The sequence below is a fragment of the Lepus europaeus genome, chromosome 12 (assembly GCF_033115175.1).
Source record: "Lepus europaeus isolate LE1 chromosome 12, mLepTim1.pri, whole genome shotgun sequence".
In the NCBI taxonomy this organism is placed as follows: domain Eukaryota; kingdom Metazoa; phylum Chordata; class Mammalia; order Lagomorpha; family Leporidae; genus Lepus; species Lepus europaeus.
This window is the reverse complement of record NC_084838.1, coordinates 91,315,677-91,334,500: the sequence shown is the minus strand read 5'-3', so window position 1 is coordinate 91,334,500 and position 18,824 is coordinate 91,315,677. Positions and strand designations below refer to the sequence as shown.

Here is an 18,824-nt window from a genome sequence, read left to right as displayed (position 1 = left end):
GGGAGGGGGAGGTGGCACCTGCTAAGACAGGCAGCACTGGTCAGAGTGGGGCCAGGGGTCTCCCCAGCCTAGAGATGGCTGTTCCCCTGAGACCAAGGCCTATATGGCGAGGTTCCTGATCTGTTTGTCCAGAGGCTGAGAGATGTCTGTGCTGTGGTTACCTGGGAAGTCCATGGTGGGTGGGTACCATCTTCTCTGGACGCCTGGGCTGTGTCCAGGAAGACCATGGCAGGAAGGGGTCGTTCGTGCTGTGTTCACCTGGGCTCCTGTCCAGGAGGGCTGTGGGGGTGGGAGCCACCCATTTGCTGGTCATCTGGGGCTGTGAGTAGGAAAGGCCGAGGAGGGTAGGAGCTGTCTGTGCTTTGGTCACCCGGGGCCATGTCCAGCAAGGCTATGGGGGCCAGATGGGGCAGTGTTGTCCTTGGCTCTGAGAGTGTGCTCTGGGATCCTAGGGAGGTGAGACAGCTCTGGTCCATAGGCCCAGCTCCGTCTGGTGGCTCCTGGGCAGCCCCTGGCCTACCTGGTGTTCTTCCCGGTGTGAGGATGGCCAGGAACTAGTGGGAGTACCAGCCCTTCCAGCCCCATCAAGAGCTCCAGGCGGGCAGAGGCAGCCTTTCCTGGCACTCCTTTGGCGCCTGGGCCAGGGGACCCAGTGTGACCACAGTCCCTCCATCTTAGGGCCCGTTGCCGTGGGACCACTGCAGTCTGGGGAGGGGGGTGATACCTTCCCATGGTGGTGCACGCTGGATCTGAGCTATGTGGGTGGGCATAGTCACAGAGCTTGGGGGTCCCTGCTTCACTGTAGCAAACAGTCCATACCCCCTGCATGCCAGAGGGATCCCCAGGGCACATCAGCCCTGCATTTCTGTGCAGTGTCCTCCTGGAATGGCAACCAGCTAGGACTTGGTCCCAGAGCGGCTCTGTCCGGGTCCCTCCTGTCCACCTCCTTCCTTTGTGTTTGAACACTAAAAGCCAACAATCTCAGCTCATCTTTCCCCACGGTGGCCTCAGAGAATATCCAGAATGAGCTAAAGATCGTTGATTTGAGCTGGGTTTCCCAGTCCTGTGTTCATAGCCTGGGTGGGCTCAGGTGAGAGAAGGAAGGCCATCATGGCCGGGTTGTCCAGGTCGCTGGAAGGTCAGAGTTTTGCCTTCTCCCAGGGACAGGGCTAAGCCTGGGCGCCCTGTTCTGAGGAGTGTGTCCCAGAGGACAGGGTGTGCTCCTGGTGAGGGGACAGAAGGACCCTCTGCACCAGGATGGCCTTGCTGAGTGACCTTGGAAAGCCTGAGCCTGTCTCTGTGCCAGCTCTGCCTGTCCGGCTCCCCGGGTGGCCAGAGGACAAGCTGGCGTGGCAGCACCTCCGGCCCTCCAGGCCCTGCTGGACAGTGCAGTGAGCTGATGGCCCATCCACCCAGTGCCAGAGAGCCGCGGGGCGTGTGGGCCGCTCTGTGTAGAGGTGGTCCGGTAAGGGGGGGGGGGGGGGGCTGGATGTTCACACGGAGGTCTCGCCCAGGTCAAGGAAAGGCGTGCATCTTGGGACAGCCCTTAGTATCCCAACCTGATACCTCCTCACTGACCTCACCCACGCCAGCCATCTGCGATCTAGTATGGGCCTGAAACCTGCAAAACAATGTATCTTTTTGCACTTGGAAAACCTCTAGCGGCCATGCCGCTGGCCCAGGCCCAGCCCAGCTGTGTCCGAGAGCTGAGCTCCGGCGCCTGGCTTTGGGTGGGTTTTCCCGCCTCAACCATGGGGCTCCCCACAGCCTGGTGTTGGAAGGCCACACGGTGTGGTGTGCTTTGCTTTTTTTTTTTTTTTTTTCCTCCCCCTTCCCTTTTTTCTTGCTCTTTTTCTGGAATATGCTTCTAGAGACACACACTTCTCCCTGAGGCTTGGGGGCTGGCCCTGGCCCCTCTGCCCCTCGGCAATGCCCGCAGGAGCCTGCACACTAACTGGGGGTGCTGCCCGTTACCCCCCCCCGCCGGGTCGGCCCTCCTCTCTGAACCGCTGCCCGTGTCTTCCCCACCCTGCACACTGACAGCTCTGGCTTGGTGTGGTTCATGTCCAGTGTGTGCCGTTCTGCCTAACCCCGTGGTCTTGTGTCGTTTCTTTTTCCCTTGCAGGGTCAGCCCTGAAGCGTCTCTGCCTAGGCAAAGAACACAGCAGTAGTAATTATCTGGGTTTCTTTCCCCTTCTGTCCCGTCTCATCGCATGGGCTTCCCTGTGGCTAGTGCGTGCCAGGGGCCTGTGGCCGGCGGCCTGGGCCTACCCCCTGCCCGCTCTGTGCCCCTCGCTGGGCAGCTTTGCTTCCGCCTGGCAGGACGGCGCCCTCCGGCCCTCGTTGTGTCGCCGTGGCTCCTAGAGTGTGTGCGGTCTCGCCAGTTCACATCTAACAGGCTGACCCTTCTCCGGAACGCCCCCAGATTCCCAATCATTAATTGGCTCCTTTTCCAAAACCGTAGGAATGAGTATTTCCTTGAGGTGTGCGGATGAGCCCCTCCCCACGAGGAGCGATACCAGCACTGAATGGGTATTGGTTTGCCTGGGCCACTCATCTCTCGCGCGCGCTCTTTAGTTTTCTTTCTTTCTTTTGATTTTTTTCTGGCTGAAAGTTCATGTAGAAATAGCTCCATGTGTGTAAAATCTCATCACTAATTTTTAATTGTTTGTGTCTGTGCTTTTCCATTGCTAGCCACTAAAGTACACTACATTTCGGAACAGCTTGTTTGAAGAGATGGTCATTAGGTGATTTTTTTTTTTTTGCAAACACAGGGAACTTTTTAATTGGCTTATTCAAAATCACCACCCAGAAGATATGTGTGGGGTGGGGGCAAAGGGGACCTCACTTTAAAAAAATTTAAATCCCGTGTTGGTCACTAGCTTTTAGTGAAGCAGAGGTGGCTCTGGTCAGCCCTTGGGCCCCTTGGCAGTGGGCTCTAGGTGCCTGCCGCTTTGTTAACATCTTCCACAGAGCCACCGGTAAGGAAAGGTGCTATTTCTGTGTCTTCAATTCCAAAACATCAAGCCATTCAAGCTGATGGGCTTGCGAATAACTCGGCCCACGTCCTGCGCTGCCTCCCTCCCACCGACAGGGGTCACTGGCAGGCTTTGGGGGGGGGGGCTGGCCAGCTGGAGCACCCTCCCAAAGAGTGTCTCCTCCTCCTCTCAGCACCCTCCTTACACCCAGGCTGCAGAGGCCAGAGAGAGCCAGACGAATCTGTCCCTAGTCCCTAGGATGCTGACACTCATGTGTGTCCGGCAGTGCCAGGAGTTTCCCATGTCTCCCCACGTGTGTTTGGGGGGATGGGTGGCAGTGGGCAGAGCCCAGCTTGGGGCTCCTGTCCTCTGGCCTGGCCACCTGGCACAGCCCAGTCACCGGCAGCCTGAGGAATGCCCTTCCGTGTCTCAAACCAGGCTGCTAGGCCCCCTGCTGCAGACCGCCTCTTGAAGCAAGGTGTTGCTGGCCAAGTGGGGCCATGGTCTTGGCCATCCCGTGAGAATGACTGCAGCCAGCCCACTGGGGGCGCTGGGCGAGTGTGTGGCGTCACCAATCCTGGCCTGTATGTGACTCCCCAGGGTCCTCCACCAGCAGCCTGGCCCCAGGCCCCGAGCCAGGCACCCAGCCCACCCTGCACGTCCAGGCGCAGGTGAACAACAGCAACAACAAGAAAGGGACCTTCACAGATGACCTGCACAAGCTGGTGGACGAGTGGACGAGCAAGACGGCGGGGGCCACGCAGCTGAAGCCCACGCTCAACCAGCTGAAGCAGACGCAGAAGCTGCAGGACATGGAGGCCCAGGCCAGCTGGGGGTCCGCCCCCAGCGAGGCGAGAGCTGTGAGTGCTGGCTGGGGGCTCCTGGGCTGGGGTCGGGGTGGTGGCCTCTAGGCAGAGCAGCAGGTTAGGCACTTGGCTCTCATGGTCTGAGTTTGTGGTCTCAAGGATTAGGCCTCCCCCTTCACAAGTTGGGAGGTAAGTGACACCCACAACCCCGTGGCCAGCAGAAGGAAGGGATGGGGGGGCTGGAGCTGTGACTTGAGTCCAGCTGTACCAGCAGCCCCGCGCTGGCAGGGGCAGCTCACCTTGGCCACATCTGCCTGCACTGGTGTCCTCAGGCTGGAGCAGGGGGCAGGGATGTGTTCTCCTTGGTGACAGCCATCCTCGGGCTGTAGCTCAAGCGCACTGGGACCAACGCAGGGCAAGGTGAGGGCCGATTCCTGTAGGTTTTGGTACATAAGGTGTTCTCGTGTCAGGATTAGTTGGAGGGGGAACCCCTCTTTCTCAGTTTTCTGGAGGAGTTTGTGAAAGATAAGCATTATTTCTACTCCAAATGTTTAGTACATTATTAGTGAAGCCCCCTGGGCTGGAGTTGTTTTGGGTTTTAGTGTGGGAAATTTTCTTGAATGACTTGTTACTTTGAAAATGTTTTAAAAAACGAAGAGTTGAAAATGCTGTATACAATTATATACGAGGGCTCTTGGAAAAGTTGATGGAGGGGGCCGGCGCTGTGGCACAGCTGGTTAAGCTGCTGCCTGCAGCACCAGCATCCTATGGGTGCTGGTTTGTTCCCTGCTGCTCCACTTCTAATCCAGCTCCCTGCTAATGTACCTGGGAAGGCAGCAAAAGAGGGCCCAATTTGCACCCATGTGGGAGACCCAGATAAAGCTCCTGGCTTCAGCCTGGCCCAGCTCAGGCCCATGTGGCCGTTTGGCGAGTGAACCAGCATATGGAAGATCTCTCTGTGTGTCTCCTCCCTCTCTCTGTAACTTTGTCTTTGGAATAGATAATTTAAAAAAGAAAAGAAAAGAAAAATTGATGGAGAAAATAGGATTAAAAGTTAAGCTTACTGTGGTACAAAGAAAGTTGAAATGCACACTTGTATATTTTCCATGGACTTTTTTGAAGCCTCCTGGGGTGCAGCACATGCTGACATTTTGCTGTATGTGTCACACACTCCCCATCCCTGGAGCGTGGGCTTTTCATTATGGATGCAGTTTCTTCTACAGCTTTAACACCATTTGGATATTTTTGGTTTCTTTTTGCAACAGATTTATTCTGCTTTTCTGGCCATTGATGATTCTCCTCCAAATTTGGCTTGCATTTTCAAATTAATTGCCATGAAATTGTCCATACCTTGATTTTTACAGTTCATGGGGTTTGTTGTGACATTCTCTTTTTCATTCCTGGTATTGATGACCTCTGCTTTCTGTCTCTCTCCCGTGCCTTTCTGCTTGTCTGTTTGCTTTTGCAATCTTAGAGGTTTGTACATTTTATTAGCCCTTTCTAAGAACTCCGTTTGTCTTTGCTGATCTTTATCATGTGTTTCGTTAATCTCTTGCATTTTTATTTTCTTCTGTCTTTGAGTTAATTTAGTGGTTCCAGAAGTTTAAGATGTACAGTTCTAGGTTTCTTTTCTAATGTAAGCATTCAAGGCTATAAAAATTTCTCTAAGGGTTTCAGTTGCACTCCAGATATATTTGAGATATAACATTTTTATTCACTTTCACTTCATTTCAAAATCATTTGTAATTTTCATTGCATGTAGTTAGCAGTCTTTTAAAGATTTATTTGAAAGATAGTATTAATAAATAAAAAATAAAAAGAAGAAAGGCAGAGTTCCAGAGAGAGACATAGAGAGGGAAAGAGATTTTCCATCCACTGGTTCACTCCCCAGATGGCCTCAACAACCAGGACTGGGCCAGGCTAAAGCCAAGAATCAGAAGCCTCTTCTCTTGGCCGGCGCCGTGGCTTAACAGGCTAATCCTCCGCCTTGCGGCGCCAGCACACCAGGTTCTAATCCCGGTTGGGGTGCCGGATTCTATCCGGGTTGCCCCTCTTCCAGGCCAGCTCTCTACTATGGCCCGGGAGTGCAGTGGAGGATGGCCCAGGTCCTTGGGCCCTGCACCCTACCCGCATGGGAGACCAGGAGAAGCACCTGGCTCCTGGCTTCAGATCAGCGAGATGTGCTGGCCGCAGCAGCCTTTGGAGGGTGAACCACTGGCAAAAAGGGAGACCTTTCTCTCTCTCTCTCTCTCTCTCACTATCCACTCTGCCTGTGGGGGGGAAAAAAAAAGATGTCCACAGCCCATACTGGAGTGTCATCTTAAAAATAAATAAATAAATAAATAAAAAGAAGCCTCTTCTCGGTCTGCTGGCCCCCTAGTTAGCAACTGTCCAATGGGCATTTTTAGTGTTTCCTCGTTCAGTTCCCGTGATGAGAGAGCTGACTTTGTTCTCTGTGAAATGTGCTGGGACCTGCTTTTGATCACATTCTCAGTCTTGCTCCTCTGCAGGTAACTCAACTGGATCTATTCCTTTTCCGTTTCGTGTCTGCTCCTGCAGGCCAACCCAGCCTTCTGTCTGTTCAGAATGTCTGCAAACCTCCCTCAGGCGGACTCCCCAGATCCCTTCTCCATGGCTGGGCACTTGGTGTAGTGGTAGCATTCGGTGTAGCTTGGTGTTATCTTGTGGTTTTAATTTATATCTCCCAGATAATTGGAAATATTGAACATTTTTTCTTACGTTTTTTAGCCTTTGCTCAAGCTATTTGTGTTTTTTATTGTTGAATTGTAGGAATTCTCTATGTTATCGATATTAATCCCTCCTCACACACATGATTTGCTAGTATTTGCTCCTAATTCTTTCAGTTTCCTTTTTACTCTGTAGATAGTGTTTTTTAATACACAAAAGTCTTACAATGTGTCTTTTTTTTTCTTTTGTTGTTTGGTGTCAGATCCAAGCAATCATTACCAAATATAATGCTACAAAATGTTTCCCCTGTGTTTTCTTCCTAAAGTTTAGTAGTTTTAGCTTTTACATTTAGATGTTCAGTCCACTTTGAGTTAGTTTTTGTATATGATATAAGGCGAAGTCCAATTTTCCCACCAGAATTTGTGCTTTCCCCCATTGAATGCTGAATGGTCTTGGCACCCTTGTTGACAATAATTTCTCCAAATATATGAGTTTATTTCTGGACTTTCTGATCTATTCCTTGGGTCTCTATGTCCATAGATGCCAGTGCCACAGTGTTTTAATTATCGTAGATTTGTGGTAAATTTTGAAATTAGGACAGATGAGTCTCCAATTTTTTTTCCTTTTTAAGATTGTTTAAAATCTGGAGTCCCTTCAGAGTTGGCTGAATTTTGAAGATGATTTTTATATTTCTGGGAGGAAAAAAAAAGGTCATGGGGATTTTGATAGACATTGCATTTTGCATTGAATCTGTAGATCATGTTGGGTAATGTTTTTAGCCAATTTTAACAATATTAAGTCTTCTAATTCATGAACATGGGCTCTTTCCATTTATGGCCTCTTGAATTTAATTCCATTTTTTGGACTAGTGTTCTATTGTGTGGGGGTGCCACATCGTGTTCATTTGTTCATTAACTGGGCAACACTTAGGTTGTGTCCACCTTTTGGCTACTGTGAATAATGCTGCTGTGAGTACTGGTGTTAAGTTTGAGCCCCTGCTTTCAGTTCTTGTGGTATGTAGTAGGTGTGGGACCTGTGGCAATTCAATGGTAACTTTTTGAGAAACCATCCTACTGTTTTCCACAGAAGTTGCGCTGTTTGACATTACCACAGGCAGTGAACAAGGGCTCCCATATCTTCACATCCTTGCCAATACTTTTTGTCTCCCTTATCCTTAAAAAAAAAAAACAAAAAAAAACAAACAAACAAAAAAAAAAAAACAAAAAAAAACAAGTTATCCTGATGGGTATGGAGTCGTGTCTTGTTATGGTTCTGATTTTTATGTCCCTAAGGACTAGTGACATTGAGCATCTTCTCATGTGGCTACTGGCTGTTTATATATCTTCTTTGGAAAAATGTGTGCTTCTTGCCCTTTTTTTATTTAGGTTTTGAGGTTTGTTATAAAGTTGTAGAAATTCTTTCTATATACTGGTGACCAATTCCTTATCAGCTATGTGATTTGCAAATACTTTCTTTCATTCACTAGGCTCTTTCACTTTTTTTTTTTTTTTACAGGCAGAGTGGACAGTGAGAGAGAGAGAGACAGAGAGAAAGGTCTTCCTTTTGCCGTTGGTTCACCCTCCAATGGCCGCCGCGGCCGGTGCTCTGCGGCCGGCGCACCGCACTGATCCAAAGCCAGGAGCCAGGTGCTCATCCTGGTCTCCCATGGGGTGCAGGGCCCAAGCACTTGGGCCATCCTCCTCTGCCTTCCCGGGCCACAGCAGAGAGCTGGACTGGAAGAGGGGCAACCAGGACAGAATCCGGTGCCCCAACCGGGACTAGAACCCGGTGTGCCGGCGCCGCGAGGCGGAGGATTAGCCTATTGAGCCGCGGCGCCGGCCTCACTTTCTTGATAGTGTCCTTCCATACCCAGAAGTTTTGAATTTCTGTGATGTGTAGTTTGGTGGTTTTTTTTTTTTTTTCTATTTTTGCCTATGCTTTTTGTGTCATATCCATGAAATCATTACCAAATGCAGTGTCATGATGATTTTCCCCTGTCTTCTAAGAGTTTATAGTATTATCTCGTATGTGTAGTCTTTCATTTAATTTTTGTGTATGTTTTAAAGCCAGGCTCCAACTTTGTTCTCTTGTATGGGCATGTTCCATTTTCTCAGCAGAATTTGTTGAAACAACTGTCCTTTTTCCTTACAGAATGGTCTTGATACTCTTGTCAAATCAGTTGACCATAGGCATAGTTTATTTCTGCATTCTCTATTCAATTCTAGTCTATATATCTATCCTATTACTGTTATTCTTGTGATGAATTTTGAAGTTAGGAGGTAAGAGCCCTCCAATTTAATTCTGTTGAGAATTAATCCTTGAGAATTAACATGAATTTAAGGATGAATTTTGCTGTTTCTTAAAAATATGCCTTTGAAATTTCGATAGGGATTGCATTAGCTGCATATTTCTTTGGGTCATATGGACATTTTATAGCATCAAGTCAGCAATCCATGAACATGGAATGTCTCTTCGTTTATTTATGTCTTTAATTTTGTTTGGCAATATTCTATAGTTTTCATATATAAGTTGTTCAACTCATTTGTTGAATTTATTCCTAAATATTTTGTTCCTTTTGATGCTGTTGTAAATAGAATTATTTTCTTAATTTCCTTTTTGGACTGTTCAAGGCTAAAGTATAGGAATACAACTGATTTTTGCATATTGATTTTGTATCCTGCAACTCTGCTGAATTCACTATTTTTAATTGTTGTTTTGTGCATTCTTTAGATTTATCTACATATGAGATCTCATTATCTTTAAAAATTCATTCATTGATTTGAAAGGCAAACACACAGAGAGACAGATCTCTCCCATCCACTGGTTCACTCCCCAGATGCCCACAACAGCCAGGACTGGACCAGACTGAAGCCAGGAGCCCAGAATGCAATCTGGAGTCCCCATGTGGATGGACAGAACCCAGCGATTTGAACCATCCCCATGCACCTCCCACAGTGCACATTGGCAAGAAGCTGCAGTTGGGCAGAGCCAGGATTCACCCCAGGAGCTCTGACGGGGAGGCAGGTGTCTTAACAACTAGGCCAAATGCCTGCCCTCGTGTTATTTTTTAACAGGAATCACTTAACTCCTTGGATTCCGATTCAGATACATTTTCTTTCTTTTTCTTGTGTAATTTCTATGACAAGAACTTCCAGTACTGTGTTACATAGAAGAGGCTCAAAAGGACATCCTTTTCTTGTTCCTGGTCTTAAAGGAAAAGCTGTCAGTCTTTGACTACTGATCCCATATTCACTGCAGGTTTGTCATAGATCACCTTTATCACGTTGAAGAAGTTTCTGTGTTTTCTTCATTTAGTAAATGCTTTTTATCAAACAGAGGAGGTGCTGAATTTTGTTACAAGTTTTTTCTGCATTAATTGAGATGATGTTTTTTATTCTTGATGCTCTTATTGTTGTGTGTCGCATTGGATGGTTCTCATTTATTGAGCCACCTTTGCCTTCCTGGGACACACCCTACCTGGTTGTGATGCATAATCCTTCTAATTCAGGCTACTGAATTAAATTTGCTAGAGTTGTATTCAGGATTTTTGTATCAGAATACATCAGAGTTATCGGTCTATAATTTTCTTGAGAAGTCTTTATGTGGCTATGGTATCAAAATGATGCTGGCCCTGTAGAATGGATTAGAAAGCATTCCCTCCTTGCTCAAGGTTTTGGGAGCTTAAGGATGATTGGCATTAATTCCTTAAATGGTATAATTCACCAGTGGAGCCATCTGGTCCTAGATTTTTCTTTGTTGAAAGGTTTTCCATTAGTGACAGTCTCACTGTGTGTTACAAGTCTGTTCCTTCCTGGGTTATATTGGTAGTTTCTGTGTTTCTAGGAGTTTGTCCATTTCATAAATATATCTAATTTAGTAGGTAAAACTGTCAGTTTTGTTTATATTTTCTGGGAAACAACTTTTGGGTTGTAATTGGTTCTTCAGTTTTGTTTATCTCTGCTGTAATCTTTATTATTTCCTTCCTTCTGCTAGGTTTGGGTTACTTTGCTCTTCTTTTTTCTAGTTCCTCAGGGTATACAGTTAGGTTAGCAATTTGATATCTTTCTTCTTTTTGGATATATTTTCTTTCTGATTATTTCTTTGACTCTTTTGAGTATTTTTTTAAAGATTTATTTATTTATTTGAAAGGCAGAGTTACAAAGAGCAGAGAGAGAGAGAGAGAGAGAGAGGTCTTCCATCCACTGGCGTACTCACCAAATGGTCACAACAGCTGGAACTGGGCCAATCCGAAGCCAGGAGCCAGGAGCTTCTTCTCAGTCTCCCTACATGGGTGCAGGGGCCCAAGCATTTGGACCATCCTCCGCTGCTTCTCCCACGCCATCAGTAGGGAGCTGGATTGGAAGTGGAGCAGCTTGGACTTGATGGGATGCTGGCACTTCAGGTGGTGGCTTTACCTGCTATACCACAGCGCCAGCCCCTTGAGTGTTAAGAGTATGTTAATTTCTATACATGTGTGAGTTTTCTGTTATTCTTTTGTTATTGATTTCTAATTTCATTCACTGTTGGAAAGATACTTTGTATTATTTTAGTTTTTTAAAACTGGTTAAGATTGCATTTGTTGGTTCATTCCTCAAATGGCTGCCACTGCTGGGGTTAGGCCAGGCTGGAGCCAAGAGCCAGGAGCCTCCTCTGAGTCTCCCGTGTAGGTGCAAGGCCCAAGCACCTGGGCCATTCTCCACTGCTTTCCCAGGCGCATTAGCAGGGAGCTGGATCAGAATTGGAGTAGCCGTGATTCACAGTCATCCATATAGGCAGTAGCCTAACACACGACACCACAGTGCTGGCCCCAAATACTTCTTTTTTTTTTTTTTTTTTAGGTTTTATTTAATTATTTGAAAGGCAGAGTTACAGGGAGAGAAAAAGCGAGAGATATCATCTATCTGTTGGTTCACTCCCCCAACCCCACCCCCCAAAAAATGCGTGCAACAGCTGGGGCTGGTACTTGGGCTGTGTTCCACTGCTTTCCCAGGTGTGTTGGCAGGGAGCTGGATCAGAAGTGGAGCAGCAGGGACTTGAGCCAACATTCATATGGAATGCTAGCATTGTAGGCGGAGGCTTAACCCACTGTGCCACAATGCCAGCCCCAGCTGTTTCTTTGAGTTAATGTCTATTACCCATTTATTTCATCCCCAATTGCCTGCAACATCTAGGTCCAGGCCAGGCTGGAACCAGGAGGCCAGAACTTAATCTGTGCCTTCCATGTGGGTGGCAGGGACCTCAGAGAGGCAGAGGCAGAGAAAGAGAGGTCTTTGATCTGCTGGTTCACTCCTCAAATGGCCGCAACAGCCGGAACTGGCCTATCCAAAGCCAGGAGCCAGGAGCTTCTTCCTGGTCTCCCACACGGTGCAGGGGCCCAAGGACTTGGGCCATCTTCTACTGCTTTCCCAGGCCATAGCAGGGAAATGGAGTAGCCAGGTCTCAAACTGGTGCTCATATGGGATGCTGGCGCCATAGGTGGCGGCTTTACCTGCTATGCCACAATGCTGGTCCCAGGCTATATCCTTTTTTTAAATAGCTTCTGGGGCTGGCACTGTGGCATGGTGGGTTAAGTCACAGCCTGCAATGCCAGCATCCCAAATGGGCACTGGTTCAAGTCCTGGCTGCTCCACTTCTGATCCAGCTCCCTGCAACTGCACCTGGAAGAGCAGCAGAAGATGATCCAAGTCCTTGGGCCCCTGCACCCATGTAGGAGACTGGGGAAAAGCTCCTGGATCCTGGCTTTGGCCTGGCCCAACCCCAGTCAGTGTTGCCATCTGGGGAGTGAACCAGCAGATGAAAGATCTCTCTGTCTCTCTCTGTCACTCTGATTTTATGTAACTCTTTTAAATAAATAAATAAATCTTTAATAAGTAAATAAATAGCTTCCAACTCAATCAAAATTCTCAGTTTTGTATCTTCACATAGTATTTGTTTCTGTTTTCTCTGTCAGCTGCATTTTCTCTGTATTGCCTTGTCTTATGAGTTTTTTTAAATAGATTTTGTGTAGGATATTTGAAAATTTGTGATAAGAATTTGAAGGGTAGTAGGCTTCTTATTATTGTTTTCAGTTTGCCTGTGATCATCTTTTCATATTCTTATCTGCCATCTTTTATAAAGTGCTGGTCAAGGATATTGACCATTAAAAGTTAACTTGCTTATCTTTTTACTGATTTGAGGGATTTTGTCCTATATCTTTTGTCATATATTGCATGGATGTCTTCTACCAATCTGTGACTTTTTTCACTTTTAATTTTCATTTGTATTTGAAAGACAGTGAGCTCTTCCATCCATTGGTTCCTTCCCCGGATGCTTGCAATAACCAGGGCTAGGGCAGGCCAAAACCAGAACCAGGAGCTCAGTCTATGCCTCCCACTGGGTACCAGGAAGTCAACGACTTGAGCCATCATCTGCTGCCTCTCAAGGTGCACGTTAGCTGGAAGCTGGATTAGAAGGAGAGCGAGGCAAGGGGAAGGGCAGTGCTGTGGCGTAGCGGGTAAAGCCACCGCCTACAGGGCCAGCATCCCATATCGGTGCCGGGTTGAGTCCCGGCTGCTCCACGTCCAATCCAGCCCTCTGCTATGGCCTAGGAAAGCAGTAGAGGATGGCTCAAGTCCTTGGGCCCCTGCACCCACATGGGAGACCTGGAAGAAGCTCCTGGCTTCAGATCAGCCCAGTTCCTGCTGTTGTGGCTATTTGGGGGTGAACCAGCAGATGAAAGACCTCTCTCTGCCTTTCAAATAATAAATAAATGAATTTTAAACAAAAAGAAAAAAGGAGAGCGAGAACTCAAACTAGGAATTCTGATGTGGGGATGCAGGTGTCCCAAGTGATGTCTTATCCACTACACCAAACACCTGTCCTATGTCGTTTTGCATTACTGAATGGTGAAATGGCAGAGGCTTTAATTTTTTTTTTTCTAGGTTTGTGATTTTGGCTATTGTATTCAGGCCTGTGAGTCATCTCAGGTTAACCTGTGTACGATTTGGTGATTTTTCTGTGTGCATTGCTGATGGTTCCAGCATTCTTTGCACATGGATGGCACTGATTGCAGACATTTGTCAGGGGGGCCATGTATATGTAAATGTGTTTCTGAACTTGCAGTTTTGTTTCCGTTAGCCATTCTTTTATCTTTATTGGCAATACCACACTCTCAATTACTGTAGCTGTGCTGTGAGTTTTAATGGAGGTAAGACCTGTAATGCTAATCTCTAAGAATGTCTTGATTTTTCTGTTTTAATGTTTGCAGAGAGGCCGGTGCCGCAGCTCACTAGGCTAATCCTCCACCTGCAGCACTGGCACCCCGGGTTCTAGTCCCGGTTGGGGTGCCAGATTCTGTCCCCGTTGTTCCTTTTCCAGTCCAGCTCTCTGCTGTGGCCCAGGAGGGCAGTGGAGGATGGCCCAAATGCTTGGGCCCTGAACCCGCATGGGAGACCAGGAGGAAGCACCTGGCTCCTGGCTTCGGATCGGCGCAGTGCACCGGCCGTAGCAGCCATTTGGGGGTGAACCAATGGAAGGAAGACCTTTCTCTCTGTCTCTTCTCTATCTCACTGTCTAACTCTGCCTGTCAAAAATAAATAAATAAATAAATGTTTGCAGAGAGAAGTGCCCCTTTGCCTGCAGTGGATGCCCGAAACCGCAGGTGGCATCAGACTCTATATATATTATTTCTACCCTGCCCATGCAAGCATACAACATGATTATGCTGGATCCAGTCATGGTCCAGGCAGGACGGAGACACATGGTCCCAGATTTTGTCACACTACTCAGCACAGCACAGAGTTTAAAACATGAATTGTTTATTTCTGGCACTGTGCATTTACTATTTTCAGACTGTGGTTGACTACAGCTAACGGAAGCCGTGGAGAGTGTCAGTGCAGATAAATGAAGGGGACACTATAGCTTTCAGGAACAGCTTGTTACTCTGTACAAGATGACCTGCTAGGATTTCAACTGAGAGCACATTACACCTGTTGATCAGCTGAATGTGATGTGATAGATCACCATTATTGAGCGTTCCTACAAAGATGGTGTCTCTGCTCTTTATCTTTGGTGAATAGTAGTTCCACATCTTTCAGTTTATCTCTAGATGGTTGATGTCTTGGGATCTGTTCTTTCAGTTTGCTTTTCCAGTTGTATGTTGCCAGTATATGGAAATGTGGTTGCAGGTCAGCCTTGATTGGCTTCTTAGTTCTAGAAACTGGCTTGTCCATTCATGGGGCTTGTCTCCATACACAGTCTTGTCATCTGCACATAGTTTCCCTTTTGCCTTTGCAGGCTGTACCTTATTCCTCTTCTAGCCTAGGCTGGACCTTCCCTGGAGTGTTGACAGGAAGTGTTACGGAGCTTTGGGAAGCATTTGGTGTTTCACCACCAGAAGGGCTTGGCTGTCAGCTTTGAGGAGGCCTTGCTCTAAGGGAAGGCTCCCTCTCAGCCTGCCTCTGAGGGTGCTTTGTATGAGGGTGTGGGGCTGTGGAGAGCTCGCCCTGCATCTACAGGGTCCTTACTGGAGTGAGGCATAGTGGTTCCCGGCGGGACAGCAACCTGGCATTCCTGGGGCAACCCTGACAGGTGGGGATGTTTTGTCTTTTCTGTAGTCCCTGGACTCTATTTGCCAACATTTGCTTTTTGAGTGTTGAAGGCTGTGGTCTGTGACCTCTTTTCTTGGGATAGCCTCAGAAGGTTTCTGTCTCATGCCACGCTGGCTCCAGGAGCCACTGGCTGCCCCTTTCCCTCTCCTTCGTGGCTTTTCCATTGACTGACAGCACAAGGGAGGGACTGCCTTGCCATCCCGCCCAGCACAGTTGCTATGCCCAGGCACTGGTCTGCCTTTTTATTCTTTGTAATGAAATACCTGAGTCAGGCTGACTTTATAAAGAAAAGGAGTTTATTCAGTGCACAGTTCTGGAGGCCAAGAGCCCAAGCTTGGGTGGTCCCACTGGTAGAGCTCTAGTGAGGGCTTAACAGCAGAGGGAAGGAGTGAGCATGTTGTAAACAGGCAGCCAGAGAGAGGCTGGGCTCCCACAGTTTCTTTTAAGGGCAGTCCCCAGTGGCCAGCAGACCTCCCACTGGGCCCCAGCTTTTGAAGGTTCCACTGTGCCATACCACTACACTGAGGACCAGGCCTCACTGCACAAATCCTTCCCCAGTCACATCCCAGCCATAGCACAAGTCAAGCAAGAGGCCTGGGTATCAGCGGAGTGGAAGGGTCCAGCTCTGAGGCCTGTTCTGGCCTGTGGACGGCCTGGGTACACAGCCCAAAGTTGGCCTGGCTATACCATCTCCCTGGTGCCAGCCCTGGGGATGCTTGTCTGCAGCAGGGCGGGGACCACTCTATCCTAAGGGACACCGCAGGGACCCCAGAGCCATGAGGAGAGGCCAGCTGATTGCAGCCTTGTGTACCTTCCTCTCTGTCTCTGTCCCACAGATGCCAACAGCTCGAGCAGGAATGGGGATGCCATGTCTGGCCCCAGTGCCCGGCCCTCTGTGCACCGCAGCCATTCCTGGAGCCACCCCAGCCCTCCCCGTGCCCACACCAGGTACTGCCTGCTCCGGCGTCCCCACCTTGCCCTGTGCACTGCCTCTGGGTCAGTATGGAGGCCTGATTCCAGTGCCTGTGTCATGGGGGCCCTGGGCAGCCCAGAGGGGCCCACCCATGTTGCCAGCGTTCCTGTGGCCACCCGTGGTCAGCGCACCTGCCTCCCGGCTCCACATCACATAGCCTTCTGCCCTGCCGCTGGCTGGAGGGAACATGCTGAACTGTGCGGGGGAAGTGGGTTGTGCTTTGGCCTCTGTGCCCCTCCCTCCCACCATGGGCACAGGGCCCAGCCACGGGGGTGCAGCATGCAGTAACCAGACTGGCTTTTGATGTTGCTGCAGGCTGCTTCGCTCTTAGGTCCGCACGTGGCTCACACCCACCGCCTGTCCTTGAGTTAACGGTTAGCTCCATGCCATCACCTCGCACAAGTGCAGGGTCTTGACTTCAGCTTTTCCTGATGGAAAGAGACGTTTTAAAAAAAATCACTTATGAGAAAAGGTGTATTTTGTTGACAACCGGCCTGTGCATTGGTATCTTTATTTACCGTGTTAAGTTGCGGATGTGTGAATGGTCTCCCAACCTGATCTTTGGTTTTTTTGTTGTAAATATTTTGTTTTAAAAAAAAGCAAAAGAACTGAATTGGCAGTCTTGAATATATTGGAACAGCTGCAAATGCTAGGCCGGCTGGACTTGGCCCTTGGAGCGGGGCTGGCGGGGCAGGGTGGGGGGTGAGGGGTGCCCTTGACTTACTCAGTGGCCAAGTTGCTCAGTAAGGAATATCAGCAATGAAGCTGGGCTGTGAGGAGCGTACCAGAAAATGCTCCGTGAGCAAAGCTCACCAGAGCCCATGGCTGCTGTGAGCACACAGGTGCAGAGCCTCAGCACTCACACCTGCCCCTATACCCAGCAGCACCTAGCACAGCCCCTCCTGCCCACTGGCCTGCCCCTTCCGTGATTTGCATGGGGGCTGCTGATGGCAGGACCCTCTCCTGGAGACCCTGACAGGCTCTGTCTCAGACAGGCACCTGCTAGCCCTGGGCAGGGACGAAGGCCCCGCCTCCTCCCGCGGAAGGCCGCCTGTCTGGCAGCCTGCTGCAACTGTTTGGTTCCGCTGTGCTTACAAGAACCTGCAGGATTATTTTGGTTTAAATACATCATTCCACCCATTCAGTTAGAGTTGGATTTTCCAGGTCATTGTGCAGCCTTTTGCCAGGGGAGACGCTGTGATGAGACTTCTCTCTTCTGTAGTGGGCGCTCTCAGCCCTAGCCCTCAGTGATGGAGGCTGCCCGCTCCTTCCCTCTGCCTGTGAGTCCATTCCTCACACACGATGGCGGGACCCCCGTGAGACTGTGTATATGAAGGAGAAAATAAACACTTGTGCTTGAAAACACTGTGGAACAACATCTTTTTCTTACCCTCTGTCCACATAAAACCAGACTGTAGGGAGGACGGGGACATTACTGAGCAGGGAGCTGGGGGATGGAGGAGGCCAAGTAAGGCGCCAGGTTGGACCCAGCCAGGGCATGGCGAGCGAGGCCCTAAGGATGCTGGTGTCTGCCCTGCACCTGAGCTGTGCTCAGAAGCACAGACGAGAGGAGAGTCTCATGGTCAGCTGAATGGCATCTCTGACCCATCCACGCTGGGGCTGCCTCCCAGAATGCCCAGCTGCAGGACCCAGGATGGTACCCAGCATCCTTTTCTTCCTGGTGGGTGGAACACCTGGGAGGTTGGGACACCTCTGTCGAGGACTTGGGGGCTGGATTACCACAGGTCACCTGAGGGGTGCTGGCCTTCCAGCAGGGGCGTAGCCTTAAGGCAGGTGGTGATTTGGGGAGAGGCCCCTCTCTATGCATTACTGGCTGGCCCTCCCCCAACAGCTCGTGCAGGGCACCTTTCTCTCCTGCATCACGGGGCTGACACTGACTCAGCCGACGGCCCGGTGTGTCCTGCCCTGTCCAGTAGCAGTGGACACCTCTGCTCAGGAGAAGGGGCACTGTGTCCCAGAGCCAGTGCACCTTGCAACTTCACTGCAGCCCCTGTCCCAGTGCTACCCCTGGGCAGAGGCAAGGAAGTTGAGGACCGACCGTTCACTCACCGTGCCCCAGGGTACCAGGGGCTGCTGGCTCTTGGGTGATCTGGCCATGGAGGAGCAAGGCTGCCCTGTCTGGGTTTGGGCAGTCATCTCAGTGAGGGAAATGACCCGACCACAGGCTGCTGGGGCCTGTGCTAAGGACAGGACCTGTCTGCATAGGGTGTGGACATAGGCTGGCCTGGCTTAGGCATCACCTGGGAGAGCCAGCCACACATGACTGGTCAAGGCCCGGCCCCCAGGAGAGGCCGGTGCCCAGTGGCCAGCTAATGAACTGTGGCGGTCTTGTTTTCTAGGTCCTGAGAGTGAGAAGCCCGACTGAGTCGGTCCGGATGCCAGGCCCAAGTCACGTCGTCTGAGCGGAGAGGTGACCGACCTTCAGAGCCCACCGCTCTCGTGTCCAGTTCACACTGTTTTGTAACCACTTTCTAACCATTTTGTATTCACGATTGGAAACACAAACGTAATGCAAGAATAAAACATATTTTGGGGGAGAGGGGATGTTGGCTGTCCACTCTCTCCTTTTGCTGGCCTTGGGTATACAGATGGCTCAGTGGTGTGGAGGGTAGGGTGGGGACACTGGCAGGCTCTGGCGTGCCCAAGGCAGCCCCTTCTCCGGCTGTCACAGATACAGGTTCCCCGTCCCCCACTCAGGTGCGCGCTGCTCAGCCTCCCCGTGGGCTGTGGAGACCGGAGGTGGCCATTTCCAGCCCCTTCAGCAGGGAAA

At 49.6% G+C, this 18,824-nt stretch overlaps 1 protein-coding gene across 1 annotated transcript in view; it reads left to right on the top strand.

Annotated features, from left to right (window-relative positions):
* WNK2 (WNK lysine deficient protein kinase 2) overlaps window positions 1–18,622 on the top strand; it is a 116,366-nt gene extending 97,744 nt beyond the window's left edge. Inside the window, exons 26-29 of the mRNA XM_062208503.1 lie at window positions 2,126–2,170; window positions 3,579–3,838; window positions 15,897–16,008; window positions 18,394–18,622. Coding sequence (XP_062064487.1) covers window positions 2,126–2,170; window positions 3,579–3,838; window positions 15,897–16,008; window positions 18,394–18,419 — 443 coding nt within the window. The 3' untranslated portion in view covers window positions 18,420–18,622. The remainder of the gene's footprint in view (window positions 1–2,125; window positions 2,171–3,578; window positions 3,839–15,896; window positions 16,009–18,393) is intronic.
* The last annotated feature ends 202 nt before the right edge of the window (window positions 18,623–18,824 follow it).